At 40.2% G+C, this 19,053-nt stretch overlaps 1 protein-coding gene across 1 annotated transcript; it reads left to right on the forward strand.

Moving 5' to 3' along the window:
• Nucleotides 1–267: 267 nt before the first annotated feature.
• Nucleotides 268–18,050, forward strand: LOC112091034 (NADH kinase). The gene is made up of 5 exons (XM_024163723.1): nucleotides 268–493; nucleotides 16,367–16,621; nucleotides 16,772–16,852; nucleotides 17,151–17,302; nucleotides 17,437–18,050. Exons 1-5 carry the CDS (start codon nucleotides 401–403, stop codon nucleotides 17,816–17,818), a joined length of 963 nt encoding a protein of 320 aa, XP_024019491.1. The 5' UTR covers nucleotides 268–400; the 3' UTR covers nucleotides 17,819–18,050.
• The last annotated feature ends 1,003 nt before the right edge of the window (nucleotides 18,051–19,053 follow it).

Consider the following 19,053-nt stretch of genomic DNA (forward strand, 5'->3'; position numbering starts at 1 on the left):
TCTAGTTAGAATTTTTTGACTCAAATTGTGAAAAATATGCCGCCTTAAGCGTTTGACCGAACTTTGCTCTAATATCTTTTTTTAAAATATATGTTTTTTATGTGGAAGATTTTTTAGTACATTTAGCATATCAATAGGATAAATTTTTTTAATTGTTAAATCTATATATTTTTACGTGATTTTATATAAATTTAATAGATAAAAAATTATTTAACTGCTGACGTATCGGAAAAAATTTCTTTTTTTAAAAGAAAGAAAGAAAGAAAGCGAGGGGCAAAAAGAAGGATGTGTCCCGCCCAGCCCCGGCTATTTGGGTCAATAGCCGGCTACATAGAAGAAGGCGGTGGTCCACTGTCTGTCAAACTACGTAACCCAAAGAGCCGGTTCTAGGGAGAGAATAATGGCGATGAGGAAGCTGTTGCTGCTGTTGAAACCATTCGACATTTACCCAGTTTGGCGATCCGAAGGTCTTTCTCGCCTCAAAACCCCTCTGGTAACTAAGCTTTCTGTTTCGGTTTTTAATGGTTTATTAAATGCACGCTGAATCGTTATTCTCTGTTTTATCAAAAAAAAAAAAAGAAAGAAAAACTAATTACTCTTTACTCTGTTAAATCTCCCAAGTTGGTCGCTTTCCAATAATGGGCGGATGTTCGTTTTTCACTTTTCTCATATTTGGTCTTGTTTGTCTTAATTTCCCCAACGATTTTATTAAGTTGTACAACATTTTCAAGAGTTGTGCTTCTAGTTGGCATTGGCATTCAACATGTTTGATGAAATGCCGAAATGAAAGGTTTTGTTGAATGCTATACGGTTATGGTTTTTTTTTTATTGTTTATTTTTTATTTTTTGGGATGGGGGATTCGTTTTCTTGCTTGTCATCTAGGAAAATACGTCAATAATAATAATAATAATTGTAGTTTTTTAGAAGAAAAATTACTTATTTTCTTATTATTAATACGCGGAATTTATAAGCTATTTATAAGTGTTGGAAAGAACACGTTTTTCCTATTTTAGGAAACTGTGTAATTGATTGATTGTGTTTCTGGTTTTATTGTTTCCAGATTCTAGGAGAGTTGACTTCTCTAATTTGTAAATTAGGAGATTCTTGTTTATTCTTTCCTTAATTAGTCCTTATGGTGTAATTATATATACATGTAAACAGCCCCTCGTAATTAGACACTTTTAATCGATTTTCATCATCTTATTTACTCCGAATTCTGAGATGGTATCAGAGCTCTAGGGATTTTAGTTTTTTCTAGGGATTTCATAGCTTCTGTTTATCGATCCTTGCTGTGTTTTTCTGGTTCTCATTCCAGAATTTATTCCTTTGTCAAACGAGTCTGGTTCTCATTCCAGAATTTATTCCTTTGTCAATCGATTATGGTTCTCATTCCAGAATTTATTCCTTTGTCAATCAATTCTAGTTCTCATTCCAGAATTTATTCCTTTGTCAATCGATTCTGGTTCTCATTCCAGAATTTATTCCTTTGTCAATTGATTCACTGTCTTGACCTTATTGCAAGTTGTTGTTTTTTTTTTTTCCTGGCCTTCTTTCTCGCTGTCTTTCTTCTCTTCATTCCGCTTGAATCATGTCAAAAAACGCTGGAGATAGTCATACATCTGAATCTCAAGTAACCGGGGTTCAGCCCAACCGACGACAGCTGCTATGATGTCCGAGAGCTACCTAATATTCAGGCAATGCACAAGCTGAATGGAAGGAACTATTTGAAGTGGTCTCAACTGGTGCGGACACACTTAAAGGGCAGAGGAAAGTTGAGCCACTTGCTTGGTACCGGTCCAAAAAGGGGAGATCCGAAGTTCGATGCGTGGGATGAAGAAGATTCGATGGTGATGTCTTGGCTTTGGAACTCTATGTCTCCAGAGATTAGCGATACCTGCATGTTTCTTAATACCGCTAAGGAACTATTTGAAGTGGTCTCAACTGGTGCGGACACACTTAAAGGGCAAAGGAAAGCTGAGCCACTTGCTTGGTACCGGTCCAAAAAGGGGAGATCCGATGTTTGATGCGTGGGATGAAGAAGATTCGATGGTGATGTCTTGGCTTTGGAACTCCATGTCTCCAGAGATTAGCGATACGTGCATCTTTCTTAATACCGCTAAGGAGATTTGGGATGCAGTCGCACAAACGTATTCAAAGGTTCGAGATGCTGTACAAATCTATGAGATCAAAACTAAAATTGCTGCAACAAAACTGGGAAGCCGAACGGTTACTGAGTATTCCAGTCTATTGCAAAGCCTTTGGCAAGAAATGGATCATTATCAATGCATCCAAATGAAGTGCAGTGAGGATGCAGCCACTCTTAAAAGGTTCGTTGAAAAAGACAGAATTTATGATTTCTTGACAGGTCTTAATATGGAATTTGATGTAGTGAGAGTTCAAGTTCTTGGCAAGGAGGACTTGCCATCTCTTAATGAGACAATATCTATAATCCGGGCCGAAGAAGGAAGGAGAGGAGTCATGATGGAAAATGCTTCTATTGAGAGCTCTGCATTGGTGACAAGAACAACAAGTGAGAAGAATGTCATGTTAGAACAGTCTCTTACTGAAGAAAATAAACAGCCATATCAGTCAAAGCCTTTAAACAGAGACAACCTATGGTGCACTTACTGTAAAAAGGCTCGCCACACCAAAGAGAAGTGCTGGAAACTTCATGGTAGGCCGCAAGTTCCCAATAAGAACGGGACAGGAAGAAATGGACAAGTGAGAGGACAACAAAGTTAAGTTCACATGGTTGGAGTACAGACTACCGACAACAGCAACAACAACTTAGAAACATCACTGGAGTTCAACAAAGAAGATATTGAGAGATTGAAGAGTTTCTTGGGGACACAGTCACCCACGGCGGTAGGTACTTGTAACCTGGCCTTATCAGGTATATCCTCCAACCCTTGTGCTCTTATTGCCTCGGATAATGCTATTCATAGTACATGGATAATGGACTCAGGAGCCACATACCATATGACCTCTTCCTCCACTAAATTTATCTCATATACACCTTGTCCTAGTAATAAGAAAATCACCATAGCCGATGGTTCAGTCACTACTGTTCCTGGTCAGGGAGATATTCTTATTAGTGAATCTCTTACACGTAAAAATGTTCTTCATGTCCCAAAATTATTCACCAATCATGTGTCTATCCAAAAGCTGACCAAAGATGCTAATTGTAGTGTGATTTTTTTATTCCTCTCATTGTGAACTTCAGGAATTAGGTACGGGGAAGATGATTGGACGTGCTAGGGAGAGAGATGGCCTTTACTATCTTGAAAGACCTAGTGAACAACATAAATTTGAGGATGATTCTTCCCTATCACTCTTCACCGAGTCACCTAAAACCAATAAAGACAAAATATGGCTTCATCACCGTCGTCTTGGTCATCCATCATTCAATGTTCTTAAAGTCATGTTTCCTTCATTATTCAATAAAATTGATGTCGAAAGCTTTCATTGTGATGTGTGTGAGCTTGCTAAACACAAGCGTTTTGTTTTTCCAATAAGCATTAAAAGAACCTTATTTCCATTTACTCTTATCCATAGTGATATTTGGGGGCCTTCTACAGTTCCCAATATTGCTGGAGCTCGTTGGTTTGTTTCATTTATTGAAGATCATACTCGTATGACATGGATTTTCCTCTTAAAAAACAAATCCGATGTGAGTCTTGTGTTTCCAATGTTTTTTAATATGGTTAAAACCCAATTTGGCGTGGGAATCAAACGATTTCGATCTAACAATGCTAGAGATTATTTCAATTAAACTCTCTCCCCATTCTTTCAACAAAATGGCATTATTCACGAGTCATCTTGCATCAACACCCCTCAACAAAATGGGGTTGCTGAACGGAAAAATGGACATCTCTTACAAGCCACCCGAGCTTTCCTTTTCCAGAAAAATGTTCCAAAAAATTATTGGGGAGAAGCCGTGTTAACCACAGCCCACATCATAAATAGATTGCCCACGAGAGTACTTGATTTTTAGAGTCCTGTACAGGTCCTTGCAAAATTCTATCCTAATTTTAATGTCTCCAACAATCTTGTTCCAAAAATTTTCGGCTGTGGTGCATTTGTTCATGTCCATTCTCAAAATAGGGGTAAACTTGACCCAAGAGCTACCAAATGTGTCTTTGTTGGCTATTCGTCTACTCAAAAGGGTTATAAGTGCTATCATCCTCCCGCTCGAAAATTTTATGTATCTGCAGACATTACCTTTGTTGAGGACGACCAATACTTTCACACTCCTTATCTTCAGGGGGAGACGACATTCATGGAAGATAAGTTTCTTCTTGAGCTGCATGCGTCTCAGCCTACAACTGTTCCTATCCAGCCTGTCACAACTCTTCCTATCCAGCTTGTCACAATTGTTCCTGTCCAGCCTGTCACAACTGTTCCTGTCCAGTCCGAAGCTGTTTTTGTCCAGCCTGTCCAGTTCGAAACAGCTCCTGTCCAAGCCGAAACTGCTCCTCCTGTACACAGAATCGTCTTGAGCCGTTTGCTAAAGTTTATTCAAGGAAGAAAGGGCCATTATCTCAACCGATACAAGTCCAATCATCTGAATCAAACCTGGTGACTGATGAGGTAAGTTCTTCAACTACTCCTTATGATTCCAAAGATCCAGATATCCATAAAGAAGTTGACCTTGATGTTCCTATAGCACTTAGGAAAAAGACTAGGACTTGCACCCAACACCCCTTATACCTTTTCATGACCTATAACAAGCTATCTCATAACTATAGAGCCTTTCTCTCTAGTATTGACAGCATTACCATTCCTAAAACATTACCTGAGACACTAGGACATGAGAATTGGAGGAATGCCATGAAGGTGGAAATGGAGGCCCTTGAGAAAAACAAGACATGGGATTTGGTGGAATTGCCGAAAGGGGAGAAATCGGTTGGATGCAAATGGGCCTTTACCGTGAAATATAAGTACGATGGCTCACTAGAAAGATATAAGGCAAGGTTAGTTGCCAAAGGTTATACACAAACCTATGGCATAGGTTATCTTGAGACATTTGCCCCGGTAGCAAAGATGAACATAGTGAGAGTGTTACTGTCATTGGCAGCCAACTTTGAATGGAGACTGCAGCAATTTGATGTCTAGATTGCCTTCCTACATGGTGATCTTGAGGAAGAAATCTATATGGAGGTTCCTCCAGGGTTCGGCTCTACAAGTGGAGAACAAAAGGTATGTAGGTTAAGAAAGGCTTTGTATGGCCTCAAGCAATCCCCAAGAGTTTAGTTTGGAAGGTTTACCAATGTGATGCTAAATCTTGGATTTAGACAAAGTCAAGGTGATCACACATTGTTCGTAAGACATTCAGCTTCAGGGGGAGTAACGGCATTGCTAGTATATGTAGATGACATCATAGTGACTGGAGATGATTTGGAAGGAATTGGGAAATTAAAAGAGCATCTAGTGAAAGAATTTGAGATCAAAGATCTTGGTGATCTTAAGTATTTCCTTGGCATAGAGGTGGCTCACTCTCGACAAGAAATTTTCATATCTCAACAGAAGTACGTGATTGATCTTTTGAAGGAGATAGGTAAACTGGGATGTAAACTAGTTGACACACCTATTGAATTCAACCATAAATTGCGTAGTGTTCAAGAAGGTGCGGTGGTTGACAAAGGCAATTATCAGAGGTTAGTTGGGAGATTAATCTACTTGTCACACACAAGACCAGACATAGCATATGTTGTTAGTGTAGTGAGCCAATTTATGCATAATCCTAAAGAGACTCATCTAAAGGCCGTGTATAGAATTCTACACTACTTGAAGGGTTCACCTGGTAAGGGAATCTTGTTTAAACAAGGAGAAAGGCTAAGCCTTGAAGCCTATACTGATGCTGATTATGCTAGATCAGTTGATGATAGAAGATCAACTTCGGGGTACTGTTCATTCTTGGGTGGAAATCTTGTTACATGGAGGAGTAAGAAACAAAATTTGGTTGCGAGATCAAGTGCAGAAGCAGAATTCAGGTCCATGGCCCTTGGAATTTGTGAACTTCAATGGTTAAAGATTATTTTGGGAGACCTAAAGGTCAAGATTGAAAGTCCGATGAGATTGTTTTGCGATAATAAGTCGGCCATCAATATTGCTCACAATCCAGTGCAACATGATCGCACGAAGCGTATAGAAGTTGATAGACACTTTATAAAGAAAAAGCTTGATAGTAGCTTAATTTGTACTCCATTCGTCTTCGCAAAGAATCAAGTTGCAGATATTCTTACAAAGGGGCTTTCTATGACAGTTTTTCAAAGACTAGTGGACAAGCTTGGAATGGATAACATCCATTCATAAGCTTGAGGGGGAGTGTTGGAAAGAACACGTTTTTCCTATTTTAGGAAACTGTGTAATTGATTGATTGTATTTCTAGTTTTATTGTTTTCAGATTCTAGGAGAGTTGACTTCTCTAATTTGTAAATTAGGAGATTCTTGTTTATTCTTTCCTTAATTAGTCTCAATGGTGTAATTATATATACATGTAAACAACCCCTCGTAATTAGACACTTTTAATCGATTTTCATCATCTTATTTACTCTGAATTTTGAGAATAGGCATAAAACTAACTTAGAAAATCTAACCTAATCATGAAATCCTAATTGAATTCCAAGTCATCTTTATCCGGACCTAATCAAATATTCTATCCGGATTTCTAAATTTAAAACATAATCTAGGAAGAGATAACTCCTAACTTTTAGAATGATAATCTCCTTAAGAGATAACTTCCTAACTTTCAAAACCTAGGTCTTCGACACTCCCCCTCAAGTTGGTGCATAGATATCTATCATGCCCAACTTGCTGATAAGAAACTCAAAGCTTGGTCTGAATAATCCCTTCGTGAGAATATCAGCTATTTGTTGTGTTGTTGGAACAAACGGCATACAAATAACGCTTTCTTCTAGCTTTTCCTTTATGAAATGTCTGTCAATTTCAACGTGTTTAGTTTTGTCATGTTGCACTGGGTTGTGAGCAATACTGAGCTTAACCTTGTTCTCACAGTAGAGTTTCATAGGCATCTCTATTGGTTTCTTCAATTCCTCAAGGATCCTTTTTAACTACAACATTGCCCGGTACTCAGCTTCTGCACTACTTCGAGCTACTACACTTTGTTTCATACTCCTCTAAGTGACTAAGTTTCCCTAAACATAAGTGCAATATCCAGATGTAGATCTTCTGTTTGTGACGGAACCTGCCCAATCTACATCTATGTATGCTTCAATTGTTTTCTGCTCGTGTTTCTTGAAGAGGAGTCCTTTTCCTAGAGTGCTTTTCAAATGCCTTAGGATTCGATATATTGCCTCAAGGTGTTCTTCACGTGGTGAGTGCATGAATTGACTTACCATACTAACTACGAACGTAATGTCTGGTCTGGTATGAGATAGGTAAATTAATTTTTCTACCAACTTCTGATATCGTGTTGTATTTACCGGATCTCCATCTTTGGCATCTCCTAACTTCTGGTTAGGGTCCATTGGGGTATTAGTAGGCCTACACCTACTCATTTTTGTTTCTTTAAGGAGGTCAAGGATAAACGGTATACATGCTGTCATTACTGCTGTGATTATAGCAAAAAAAAGGAAACAAATCACTTATTCAAAACAGAAAACTAATTACACATAATTACACATTAATTCTAGGAAGTCAACTATCTACTTTCCTAAAATATACAAAACATATCCGGATTCTTTCCTAATCTCCACTATCCGGATTCTTTCCTATTTTCCAACATGTTAGTTTACCAATCCATCCCAATAGCTTAAGCTGTTAGGAGGTGGGCCAACAATAGTTTTATACTTTAACACTCCCCCTCACGTGTGGGCTGCACAATAGGCAATTGTGTGGGTAAATTAATTGGAAAGCTCAACACGTGAATATTTAAGTCCGAGATATATTAAAGACCCAACACATGATGACAATTTAAATGGGAATAAATAATGCAATTACGGCGGTTTGAACTTAGGACCTCCCGCTCTGATACCATGTTAGTTTACCAAATTTGGTTACATCTTCACTTGTACTCTCCCCCTGAAGATAAGTAGCAAAAAAAGGTTTAGATTCAAAAAATGTTACATCCATGGTAACAAACATTTTTTAGAAATTGGATCAAAGCATTTATAACCTTTTTGAGTAGGTGCATATCCTACAAAGGCGCATTTTTTAGCTCTAGGGTCAAGTTTTCCCCGGTTATGATCATGAATGTCTACAAAGGCTGTGCATCCAAATATTTTTATAGGAACTGTAGGCGATAACCTAGATGTTGGATAGCAACTTGAAAATACCTGTAATGGTGTTTTGAGTTTCAACACCCTAGTTGGCACCCTATTGATAAGGTAGGTAGCTGTGAGGATAGCTTCCCCCTAAAGATACTTCGGGACCTTATTTGTGAAATGTAGTGCTCTAGCTACTTCTAGGAGGTGTTTATTCTTTCGTTCAACTATTCCATTTTATTGAGGGATGTCATTACACGAGCTTTGATGAACTATGCCTTTTTCTAGGAAGAATTTTCTCAAAATCTTGTTAAAATACTCTTTTCCATTATCACTTCGAAAAACTTGAATTTGTGTTTGAAATTGTGTCATCACCATTATGTAAAAATTTTTGAACACCTCCACATCTGACTTTTCTTTTAGTAAGTAAACCCAACTTATCCTTATGTGATCATCTATGAAAGTGATAAACCATCTCTTTCTCGATGGTGTTGTGATCCGTGAAGACCCCCATACATCACTATGTATTAAAGAAAAAGGTTTTGAAGCCTTGTATGGTTGTAATGGAAATGTGGTACGAGCTAATTCACAAAATTCACATTGAAATGAAGATGGATTTTTATTTCTAAATAAGTTTGGAAACAAACGTTTTAAATATTGAAAACTATGGTGGCCTAACCTATAATGCCACATCATTATTTCATCCCTCTTAGTAAAAGAAATAGATTCAAGACAAGTACTATGAGTCGGTCTTCTTGATTCAGATCCATCTTCAAAGAAATAAAGTCCACTAATCTCTCTAGCACTGCCAATCGTCCTCCCCGAGGTTAGTTCCTAAAACTCACAATAAGATGGATAGAAGTTAGCTTGACACTTATGATCATGAGTTATTTTGCTTATGGACAATAAGTTACAAGGCAAATTTGGAACATGAAGGACATTATGAAGTGTGAGAGTGATAGAGTCCACACAGAAAGTAGCAAGATGATAGGGAAAAGAAACTGGAAGTTTGTATTAATGGAAGCACAATCGGAAATATAGAAAATACAGGAAAGTAAGATAGGTATTGAGCTTTCGAGAGGCTCAATTCTCTCCCAGAGGAATTACTCTACTCCACTCACTAAATGCCTGCCTTTCTCCACCGAATCCCCCCCTTCTTATTCCATTACAACTGAATTCCCGTGTAACTAACACAGATCCCCAGGCCCCCACACGAGTTTCCCAAATTGACCTTACCGTACCAACTAATTTCCCCCCCTCAAGTGCTTGCCACGCCTAGCATAAGTGAACTGAATAGGAGGCTTATCAGTACTCCCCTCCCAATGAGTCACCTTGTCCTCAAGGTGAAATGTGGGAAATTGGCCTTGGATCAACTCAAAAGGTTCCCACGTGGCCTCTGCAGGAGACAGGTTCTTCCACTGAATCAGCACCTCTAGTGGGTTTGCACTTGTTGCCGATGACGTGCGCAACCCCAGCACTTTCTCTGGTTCGATCAGTAGCTCATACTCTTCAGTCAGGTGGGGAGGCAGCTCGGAGATCACAGACGTGGCACCCACCGCGCGACGGAGCTGGGAGACGTGGAACACGAGATGGAGAGAAGAAGACTCGGGCAACTGGAGTCTATAGGCGACCGGTCCTACTTGCGCGAGGACTTTGAAAGGCCCATAGAACTGGGGAGCGAGCTTCTCATTAGGATGTCGAGCTAAGGATTTGAGGCGATAGGGGCGGATCTTCAAGTAGGCTAGGTCGCCAACTTCGAACTACACATCCCGGCGATGCCTATCCGCTTGGTGCTTCATTTTCTGTTGTGCCTGCAACAATTGTTGGTGTAATTCATCCAAGACAGCGTCGTGGTCCCGCAGTTGCTAGTCCACTGCTGAGAAGGGAGTGGAACCAGCCTCAAAACGCAGCAAACGGGGAGGGTCCCAAACATAAACAACATGGAAGGGCGTGGTTCGTGTGGCCGTGTGAAACGAAGTATTGTACCAATACTCCGCCAATGGCAGCCAACGCGCCCACGTCCTAGGCCGGGTGGATGCGAAACAGCGCAGATACGTCTCCACGGAGCGGTTGACAACCTCGGTCTGCCCATCCGTTTGAGGGTGGTATGCCGTGCTATGCCTGAGCACCGTTCCCTGAAGACGGAAGAGTTCGGTCCAGAACTTGCTTATGAACACCTTGTCTCTGTCGGACACAATGGAAGAGGGAATGCCATGGAGGCGAACTACCTCTTTCACGAAGATTCCTGCCACCGATTGGGCCGTGAATGGGTGTCGGAGTCCCACAAAATGGGCATACTTGCTCAGCCGATCCATGACGACTAAGATAGCGTTGACCCCTTTGGAATGCGGAAGACCCTCGATGAAATCCATCGAACATCCTCCCAAATGCCGTCCGGTATTGGCAAAGGTTGCAGCAAACCCCCGGGAGCCAAGGTGGTATTCTTGTTTTGTTGGCATACGGCGCACTGAGCAACATACTGGAGGATATCCAGCTTCATCCTTGGCCAATAGAAACAGGCCTGCACTTTCTTAAGAGTCTTCAAATAGCCTTAATTGCCGCCCATTACGCCGTCATGTAACTCCTTGAGGATGGTACCCACCAGTTGTGAGGAGCGTGGCACCACCAGCCTGTTGTGGTATAACAATCGCCCCTGCACGAGGCTATACCCCGCAGGCCTAACTCCGCCTCGTTTAAGGGTGTCAACCATGGCCTGAAGCTTCTCATCCCCCAATAACTTGCGCGTCGAGGTCCCCTAGTAATAAGCAGTATGGAGCAGCCAGGGTGGCGAGGGAAGGAAGTGGTTCCCGGCGGGACAAGGCGTCCGCGGCCCTGTTGTCCAAACCTGGCTTATAGTGAATATCAAAATCATATCCCATGAGTTTGGTGAGCCACTTCTGATACTCGGCGCTAACCTCCCGCTGTTCTAGCAAGTATTTAAGGCTCCGTTGGTTGGTGTGGACCACAAAATGGCGGCCTAGAAGGTAGTGGCGCCACTTGCGGATGGCCATCACAATAGCTATCAATTCTCGCTCGTATGCGGATTTCAAACGCGCGTGAGAGGAGAGGGTCTGGCTGAAGTAGGCGAGGGGGCGGTTGTTTTGCATCAACACCGCCCCAAGGCCATGGTCGGACGCATCCGCCTCCACAACAAAAAGCTGAGTAAAGTTGGGTAAGGCCAAGACTGGCACCGTTGTCATGGCCTGCTTGAGGCGGAAAAAAGCCTCTATGGCCGCGGCATCCCAGTGGAAGTTGGCGCGCATAAGTAGCTGAGTGAGCCATGAAGTTTGCCATGAAGTTTCCAATAGGTTTTCCGTGTGTGCCATGAGCGTTTGCAGTGGTCGCACCACGGTCGTTCAGAAAGCCTACCATCCTTCTTCACTTCCTAATGGAAACCTCGAGTTACGAGGGCAGAGCTCTCTACTTCTGAGTTATTGGTAAAAGGAGGACTGGATTTGTTGCTAAGCATCACATTCTGCTGTGCTTCTTCTCTCCGAATATATGAGAAGGCCTCACGAATTGTTGGCAGAGGCATCTTTCCTAAAATTTTGCCACGCACCTCATCTAACTCCTTGTTTAGCCCTGCCAAGAACATAAAGACACGATCATTTTCTTGTCGTTTCATGAAGCGAACGCCGTCATTCGTGCACTCCTAAACATCATCATAACAGAGGTCTAACTCTTGCCACAAGGTCATTAACTCGTTGTAGTATGAGGTCACATCTCAGTCACCCTGTTTTGCATGCCAAAGTTTGGATTTTAAACCAAAAATCTGCGAAGAATTCTCCAAATCAGAATACGTGTCCTTGACTGCTTCCCAAACATCTTTGGCTGTTGGCAGAAATATGAAGGGCTTTCTCCAATTGTGGGTTCCATTGAATTTACCAACCACGCAATAATCAAGGAATTCTCTGATTGCCAGTTTTTGAAACCCGAATCTCCATCTGCAGGTTTTGTTACTTCTCCTATCAGATATCAAAGTTTCCCTTTGCCATCCAAGATCAACCGAACGGTTTGCGACCATTTCGTGTAGTTTTTTCCATTTAGACGGTGAATACTCAGTTGGAGTGAATTAGTGGACCCCTCTGTGCCATTGAATGAGATGGAGGAGTTCAGATTCGAACTCACAGTGCTTTCCCCTAGCGCCGCTGAGTCCTTGCTGGCTGCACCGGTTAGAGCTGTCTTCCACGGATTCTGGCCTGCCATAGATAAACCCTAGATCGGAGCCTAAGGCTCTGATACCATGTAGGAAAAGAGGGTAGATCAAGGAGGAAAACCTAGAGGGCAGAACCTCTCTCTTTCTTATTATTCATAACACAGGTTACACTAGTTTAAATAGAAAGGGAACACAATATTCGGTTCCTAGAATTGAGGAGTAAGAAAAGGAAACAGAAACAAAACCAGAAAGAACTAAAACAGAAAATATTCAAATTCTAATTTCCTGATTCTATGGGATATTATTTCCTAACTTTCCAACAATAGTAAATTAGGAATAAAGAGATTTCGGATCATTCCCAATATCTCTATTTATGGTAGTTTCTTGATTTCTGATTTGTTTCCTATTTTATTCTTTATTTCCGGATTCTATATGGAATCAGTAATTATGTAATTAGTGCTAGGGTGAACAGAGACCTAATGTATAAGTAGGGCTGTACATACATGTTTTTAATTAATGAGAGAATAATCATTCAACCCTAAAAACTTCAGTACCTGTACACCATCAAGAGCCGAAACAAATGCCTGATAAGATGGAGATAATTTTCCATAGGAGACAAAGTTGTATATGGGATGTTGTGTGCATGTTCTAACACCCTTTCTTAGAGCAATCGGCATATCACAATCATTAGTGGCAATTACTTCATTCTCAATCTCAAGAGTGGGAGTTTCCTTACCTGAGTGAATTTGAACAGGTTTTGGACTCAGTACAGGTTCTTGAACATGTGCAAGAGGAGTTGAGTGCTCTATCTCCCTTTCGGGTCTTTTCCTTCTAACATAGTCACGAAGCTCTTTACTTGCAGTTTGTGGTGATTTGGAGTGATTGTGGACAGAAGAGGTTGGATTAGAAACTGGATTTTGTGGTGAGTTTGCAGGTGCAGGTGGAGGTGGTTGACTATCGGATTCACTGTCAGGTTGTATATGATCCATAGTCTCAGGAAGTATTTCATTTGACTGTGGTGAATAACCAGAATAGGATTCAGTATTGGCTGGAACATTCCAAAGCTGATATTCCCTCATGTTCTCCCCCTGAATTTCAGATTTGGGGCAGTAGGGTTGATGTTCAAAGAAGGTTATGTCCATTGAGTTGTAAAATTTCCGGGTAATAGGAGAATAACACTTGTACCTTTTTTGGTTTGAGGAGTAGCCGAGAAAAATGCACTTGATGGATTTAGGATCTAATTTGCTAATGGATATGAACAAAAAGGCTGAACACCCGAATACCTTTGGATCTAAGGCAAAAATAAGTTTGGTATGTGGGTAGTTTTGGAGAAAGACTCGATAAGGAGTTTGGAATTTGAGAACTCGGGATGGCATTCTATTGATTAGGTAGGCAGATGTAAGAATAGTTTCTCCCCATAAATACTTTGGAACATTAGTAGAGAACATGAGAGATCGGGCTACCTCAAGTAAATGTCTGTTTTTTCTTTCTGTAACCCTGTTTTGTTGGGGAGTATCAATACAAGAACTTACGTGGACTATGCCTTGACTCAAGAGGTAATCACCAAGGATAGTTGTGAAGTATTCTTTGGCATTGTCAGTTTTTAAAACTCGAATCTTGGTTTGGAATTGGGTTTGTATCATGGAATTGAAATTTTGAAAAATTTGACCAACTTCAAATTTTTCTTTCATGAGAAATATCCAGGTTAATCTAGTGTGATCATCAACAAAAGATACGAACCATCGAGTTCCTGTTATGTTTTTCACTCTTGAGGGGCCTCAGACATCTCTATGGATCAAGGCAAATGGTTGAGATGACTTATATGAATGACTAGGATAGCTACTACGAGTATGTTTGGCAAGTTGTCAAATTTCACAATAAAAAGACATTGAACCTTAATTGATAAACAAAGAAGGAAACAGTTTTTTCAGATACATAAAATTTGGATGACCAAGACGATAGTGCCATAACATAATTTCACTATCTTTATTGACATACGAATTTAAAACTGACTGACTCTTAAAGGACACACCACTTGCATTTTGAGCTTGTCTTCTTAGAGGAGTGTTGAGTAGATAGAACCCATAACACATCTCAGCACTGCAAATCTTCCTCCCCGAATCCAATTCCTGAAATTCACACAAGTTTAGAAAGAATTTAGTTACACAATTCAGATCACTGGTCAATTTACTAATTGAGAGTAAATTACAGTCCAAACTAGGAACATGGAGGACATAATTTAGAATCAAGTCCTTAGTAATCTGGACCGAGCCAATTCCCTCAACTTTGGATAAGGAACCTTCAGCAATTCGGATGGTAAAGTTCTCACTGGATGGCCTGTATTGGTGAAATATAGTTGCATCTCCCGTCATGTGATCTGACGTTCCAGAGTCAATAATCCATGGTGTCAAGTGCCCTCTATTAGCTATAAGAGCCATTGGAAGGTTACCTTTTTGTGCTAACATACTGGTTTCGGGTGCCGAAGTACTTGTCTGAGGCTGATTGTTCTGGCTGAAAAGTTTTTGTAGGACTTCAAGTTGTTCTTTGGTGAAAGGGCTTGTCTCAATTGTGGTTGGACTATCTTCTTTGGAGGCAGCAACATAGGCACGATTTTCCTTGTCATTTGTTGATCGAGAGGGCATCCAATCAGCGGGTTTGCCATGAATTTTCCAGCAATTTTCTCTGAGATGTCCTGGTTTGCGGCAGTGGTCACACGATGGTCTTCCTCTCCTCTGCCGGTTGTCAAAAGTGTTGTTTGTTGGTGGTCCTCGTGCTGCAAGGGCAGATCCTTTAAGAGTTGGAGTAGATTCCTGAGGACCCATCATCACGTTTTTCCTGCTTTCTTCACGTCGAACTTCTGAGAAGGCCTCACGAATGCTAGGAAAAGGTTTGATCCCCATTACTCTTCCTCTAACTTCATCTAAATTTTTGTTGAGGCCGAGAAGAAACTTGAATGTCCATTTCTGCTCCACAATTTTCCAGTAGAGGGCTGTGTCATCAGGGCACTTCCATATGTGCACTTCGAATACATCAAGATGCTGCCAATATCGAGTGAGAGTATTAAAATACTGAGTAACCGTGAGGTCTCCTTGGTGAAGATCGTGTAACTTGGCCTCGATTTCAAAGAGTTCTGAAGTATTCTCAGAACTTGAATATGTCTCCCTAATAGCATTCCAGATTTCTTGTGCGGTTTCGTACAAGAGAAAATTCTCTCCTATCTCATTGTTCATCGAGTTAACCAACCATGACATTACCATATGGTTCTCGGTTTTCCATTGCCTGTATTTGGGATCATTCTTTTCTGGAATGGTGACTTCTCCAATGAGATATTCGTCTTTGCCTCTCCCACAGATAAACATCATAACTGACTGGGACCATTCGAGATAGTTTTGACCATTGAGTTTGTGGCCGGTTATGAGAAGAGAATGAGTGTCCGGACCTCCATGGCTGCTCGAAGCTGGTGCAGCAGTTTCTGGAGTGGAGGTTACTTCGGATGTAGTCTCAGTAGCCATGCCGTATTTGGTCATGAAAAAGGGATTTGGGTTTTTCAGAGGTAGGCTTTGATACTATGAAAATTACTGAGAGAGAAAGTATACTCTCTGATTTTCTCTTATTGATTGAATGAACATTACAGTTGCATATATATAGGAAACGATTGCAATATGCAAACCGTGTGAACAGAATAAAAGGTAAACAAATATAAGGGTAACAATCTAACCTAAATAAGGAAAGAGAATAAACAAGAAATTAGGTAACTTAATACAAAATATTCAACTATCCTAATATAGAATAAAGCAGCCCCGGAAATCCGAACTAAGGTAAGATTTCGACACACATATTTTGTTTTGTTGCAAGGATTTAAAAAATGAGAATGAAGATAGAGACCTCACCAAAAGAATTTTGTGTCATGAATGTATTGTGTGCGGAAACCTGTACTATTATTTTCAATTATTTTTCTCACTTGAAATTCGTTTTCTTTCAAAGGAATCACAGGTCTTGCGTTATTTGGAAAATAGGCTTAAAGTGCACAAGGATGCCATAAAATTTTGCCAGGATGTTTTGCGGGATAAGCCTGTTGAGTGGGAACCCATATTTCGTAACGATTTATCACGTCCCATCTCTGATGTGGACCTGATTGTTACAGTTGGAGGGGATGGCACTCTTTTGCAGGCCAGCCATTTCATCGATGACTCGATTCCAGTTATAGGTGTAAATTCTGATCCTACCCAAGTTGATGAGGTCGGTTGTTTGCTTGTCTAATTAGAGACTTTCACTCCTCTATTAGCATATCCATTTCCTCGGTGCATGGTTTCCATAATCAGATTTGAATACCTTTTATTGGGGAAGTTGTCGCCATTAGTAGATTAATTTTTATTTTCTTATGTTTAGGTGAAAGAGTTCAGCAATGAGTTTGATGCTACTAGAAGCACTGGCTACCTTTGTGCAGCAACCATCAACAACTTTGAACAGGTAAGATTTCCTAAATTATTTGTTTTAATGTGGAGAGTTGTAAATTGTATTAGTAGTTTCAGCTTTGCCACCTATGCATTGATTGATGGGCTTGTGTACCAATAGCCCGAACCCCGAAACACTACCAATGTAAATTATTTTGTGTTTTAAGAGATGGAGATGGGAGCACACAGATTTTAACAAGGTTGCACTCACATTTTAATTTCATGGTTGATGGTGCTTTTCAGCCCAATGCATAAATTTATTTTATAAATGCTGATATTAGGTTTCATTATAAAACAGCAAATAATTCTTTCAGGTGCTAGACAGCATCATCGAGGGTCGAAGAGTTCCTTCCCAATTATCAAGGATGTTAATGCGTCTAAACTCAAAGCAGCTGCCTACATATGGTCTGAATGACATTTTGATTGCACATCCATGTCCAGCATCAGTTTCTCGGTTCTCCTTCAAGTAAATTGATTTCCATGTTTCATTAAATTAAGCCACATTTGGCCTTTCCTTTTGCAGATTATATGGGCAAACTTTTTTTTCTCAAACTGAAAATAAATGAACGAAATATCTTTTTTTTTTTTTCTCCTCGGCAGACTTAAAGGGAATGACCAATCATTTTCCCGTATAGTGCACTGTCGTTCAAGTGGTCTCAGAGTTTCAACAGCTGCTGGATCAACGGCAGCAATGCTTTCAGCAGGTGGGTTTCCAATGCCTATTCTATCGCGTGATCTACAGTACTTGGTGAGAGAGCCCATTTCAGCAGAAACCTCAAGCTTATTGCATGGATTAGTCAAATCGGATCAATCCATGGGCTTGACATGGTTTTGTAAAGAGGGTGTCATATACATCGATGGTTCCCATGTTTGCTACTCTGTAAAAAACGGGGATACTGTTGAAGTATCTTCCAAGGCCCCAATTTTGAAGGTCTTTTTGCCGGACCATTTGTTACAACACACAACTGGAAAAGGAAGCTGAGGTATCCTATACTTGCGCTTTAGATATCGAAAGTTTGTCCATACGACTTGAAATTTTAGCTGTTTTAATACAGCATGAGTCATTTGTTTGTTGTTGGAACGGATTCAGAAATGTAGATTGAGCATGTCACAATATTGAAAAGTTGAGGGTCGTAAATTAGAAAAGTGACGCCAGGATTCCTGGAACATGAATATTATTTAAAAGTGAATTTAAGAACAGTAGGGACACATGGTGAAGGTGGATAAATGAAAGTTCTAAGTTATCTAATCACTAATCAAAGGAATGCAATAGGTGTTTGCCCTCTTAACACCCTACAACACTTCCTCTTAACACCCTACAAGAATGCAACAGGTGTTTGCCCTCTTAACACCCTGCAACTCTTCTTAGAACGTGCCTGCTTCTACCATTATGTTCTTGTGAAACAAATTAGTCATGTAAGGTGAAAATTCCAAATATTATTCTCATTGAAAAGAATATCAAGTAATATAACTAGCATGCTGACTGTAGGCTGAAGAAAAACCAATGCTACCGCTTTTATGGCGTATAATCTAGAGTAAAGTTTATCAGTGTCACTTGATAAACTTAAAGCATACCTGGCTTTATAAGTTTCATAAAGAATATGCTCGATATCAAGCCACTTATAAAGCTGACCTTCACGGACTGTTGAACACTATCTAACATCCGTTTTTCTTGAATTGAAATCGCTGATTACAGCAGATTGTAAGTTTTCTTCCAAGTGCTGTGGACTACAGCAGCAGTCGTACCTATAAACCCATAATCTGTTCTTCGGGAGTTGGCACTCTCAAGCATTAGCTAAGTCTGGATAAAAGTGCATTGCTAATATTTTTCTATCCTGATTCACAATGATAAGGGAGTAGGTACATCAAAATCTCTTATGCTAAACCCTGCCAAGCTTATCATATCACAGTTCAGTTATATACGGAACATTTAAATTCTCAAATTTTCAATTAGAACGATGTTTCTAGTAACAAGTAGGAGTACAGGCTGCGTGCTTTTTTTTTTTTTTTTTTTTTTTTTTTTTTTTTTTTTTTTTTTTTCTCTTTAATTGGCATGGCCAGGGAAGCAACCATGAAGTTCCATTTCCCAAGTTCAAATTCCAATGCTTGTTTTAAGACCAAGCATATTGATGATTCCAGCATTCAAATTTCAAACATTTCAAAAAAAAAAAAAAAAGTTTTCAACAGTGGAAGCTACAAAAGGTGATAGTAGTAGAA

The sequence above is a fragment of the Morus notabilis genome, unplaced genomic scaffold, assembly GCF_000414095.1.
Source record: "Morus notabilis unplaced genomic scaffold, ASM41409v2 Scaffold243, whole genome shotgun sequence".
Taxonomy (NCBI): domain Eukaryota; kingdom Viridiplantae; phylum Streptophyta; class Magnoliopsida; order Rosales; family Moraceae; genus Morus; species Morus notabilis.

What these genes read in the sequence shown, in the direction of transcription:
- LOC112091034 (XM_024163723.1), top strand. Translation starts at nt 401, where the DNA reads ATGGCGATGAGGAAGCTGTTGCTGCTGTTGAAACCATTCGACATTTAC. An exon ending in ATCCTACCCAAGTTGATGAG is followed by an intron (nt 16,622 to 16,771) that starts GTCGGTTGTTTG and finishes TCTTATGTTTAG; the next exon opens with GTGAAAGAGTTCAGCAATGA. An exon ending in CCATCAACAACTTTGAACAG is followed by an intron (nt 16,853 to 17,150) that starts GTAAGATTTCCT and finishes TAATTCTTTCAG; the next exon opens with GTGCTAGACAGCATCATCGA.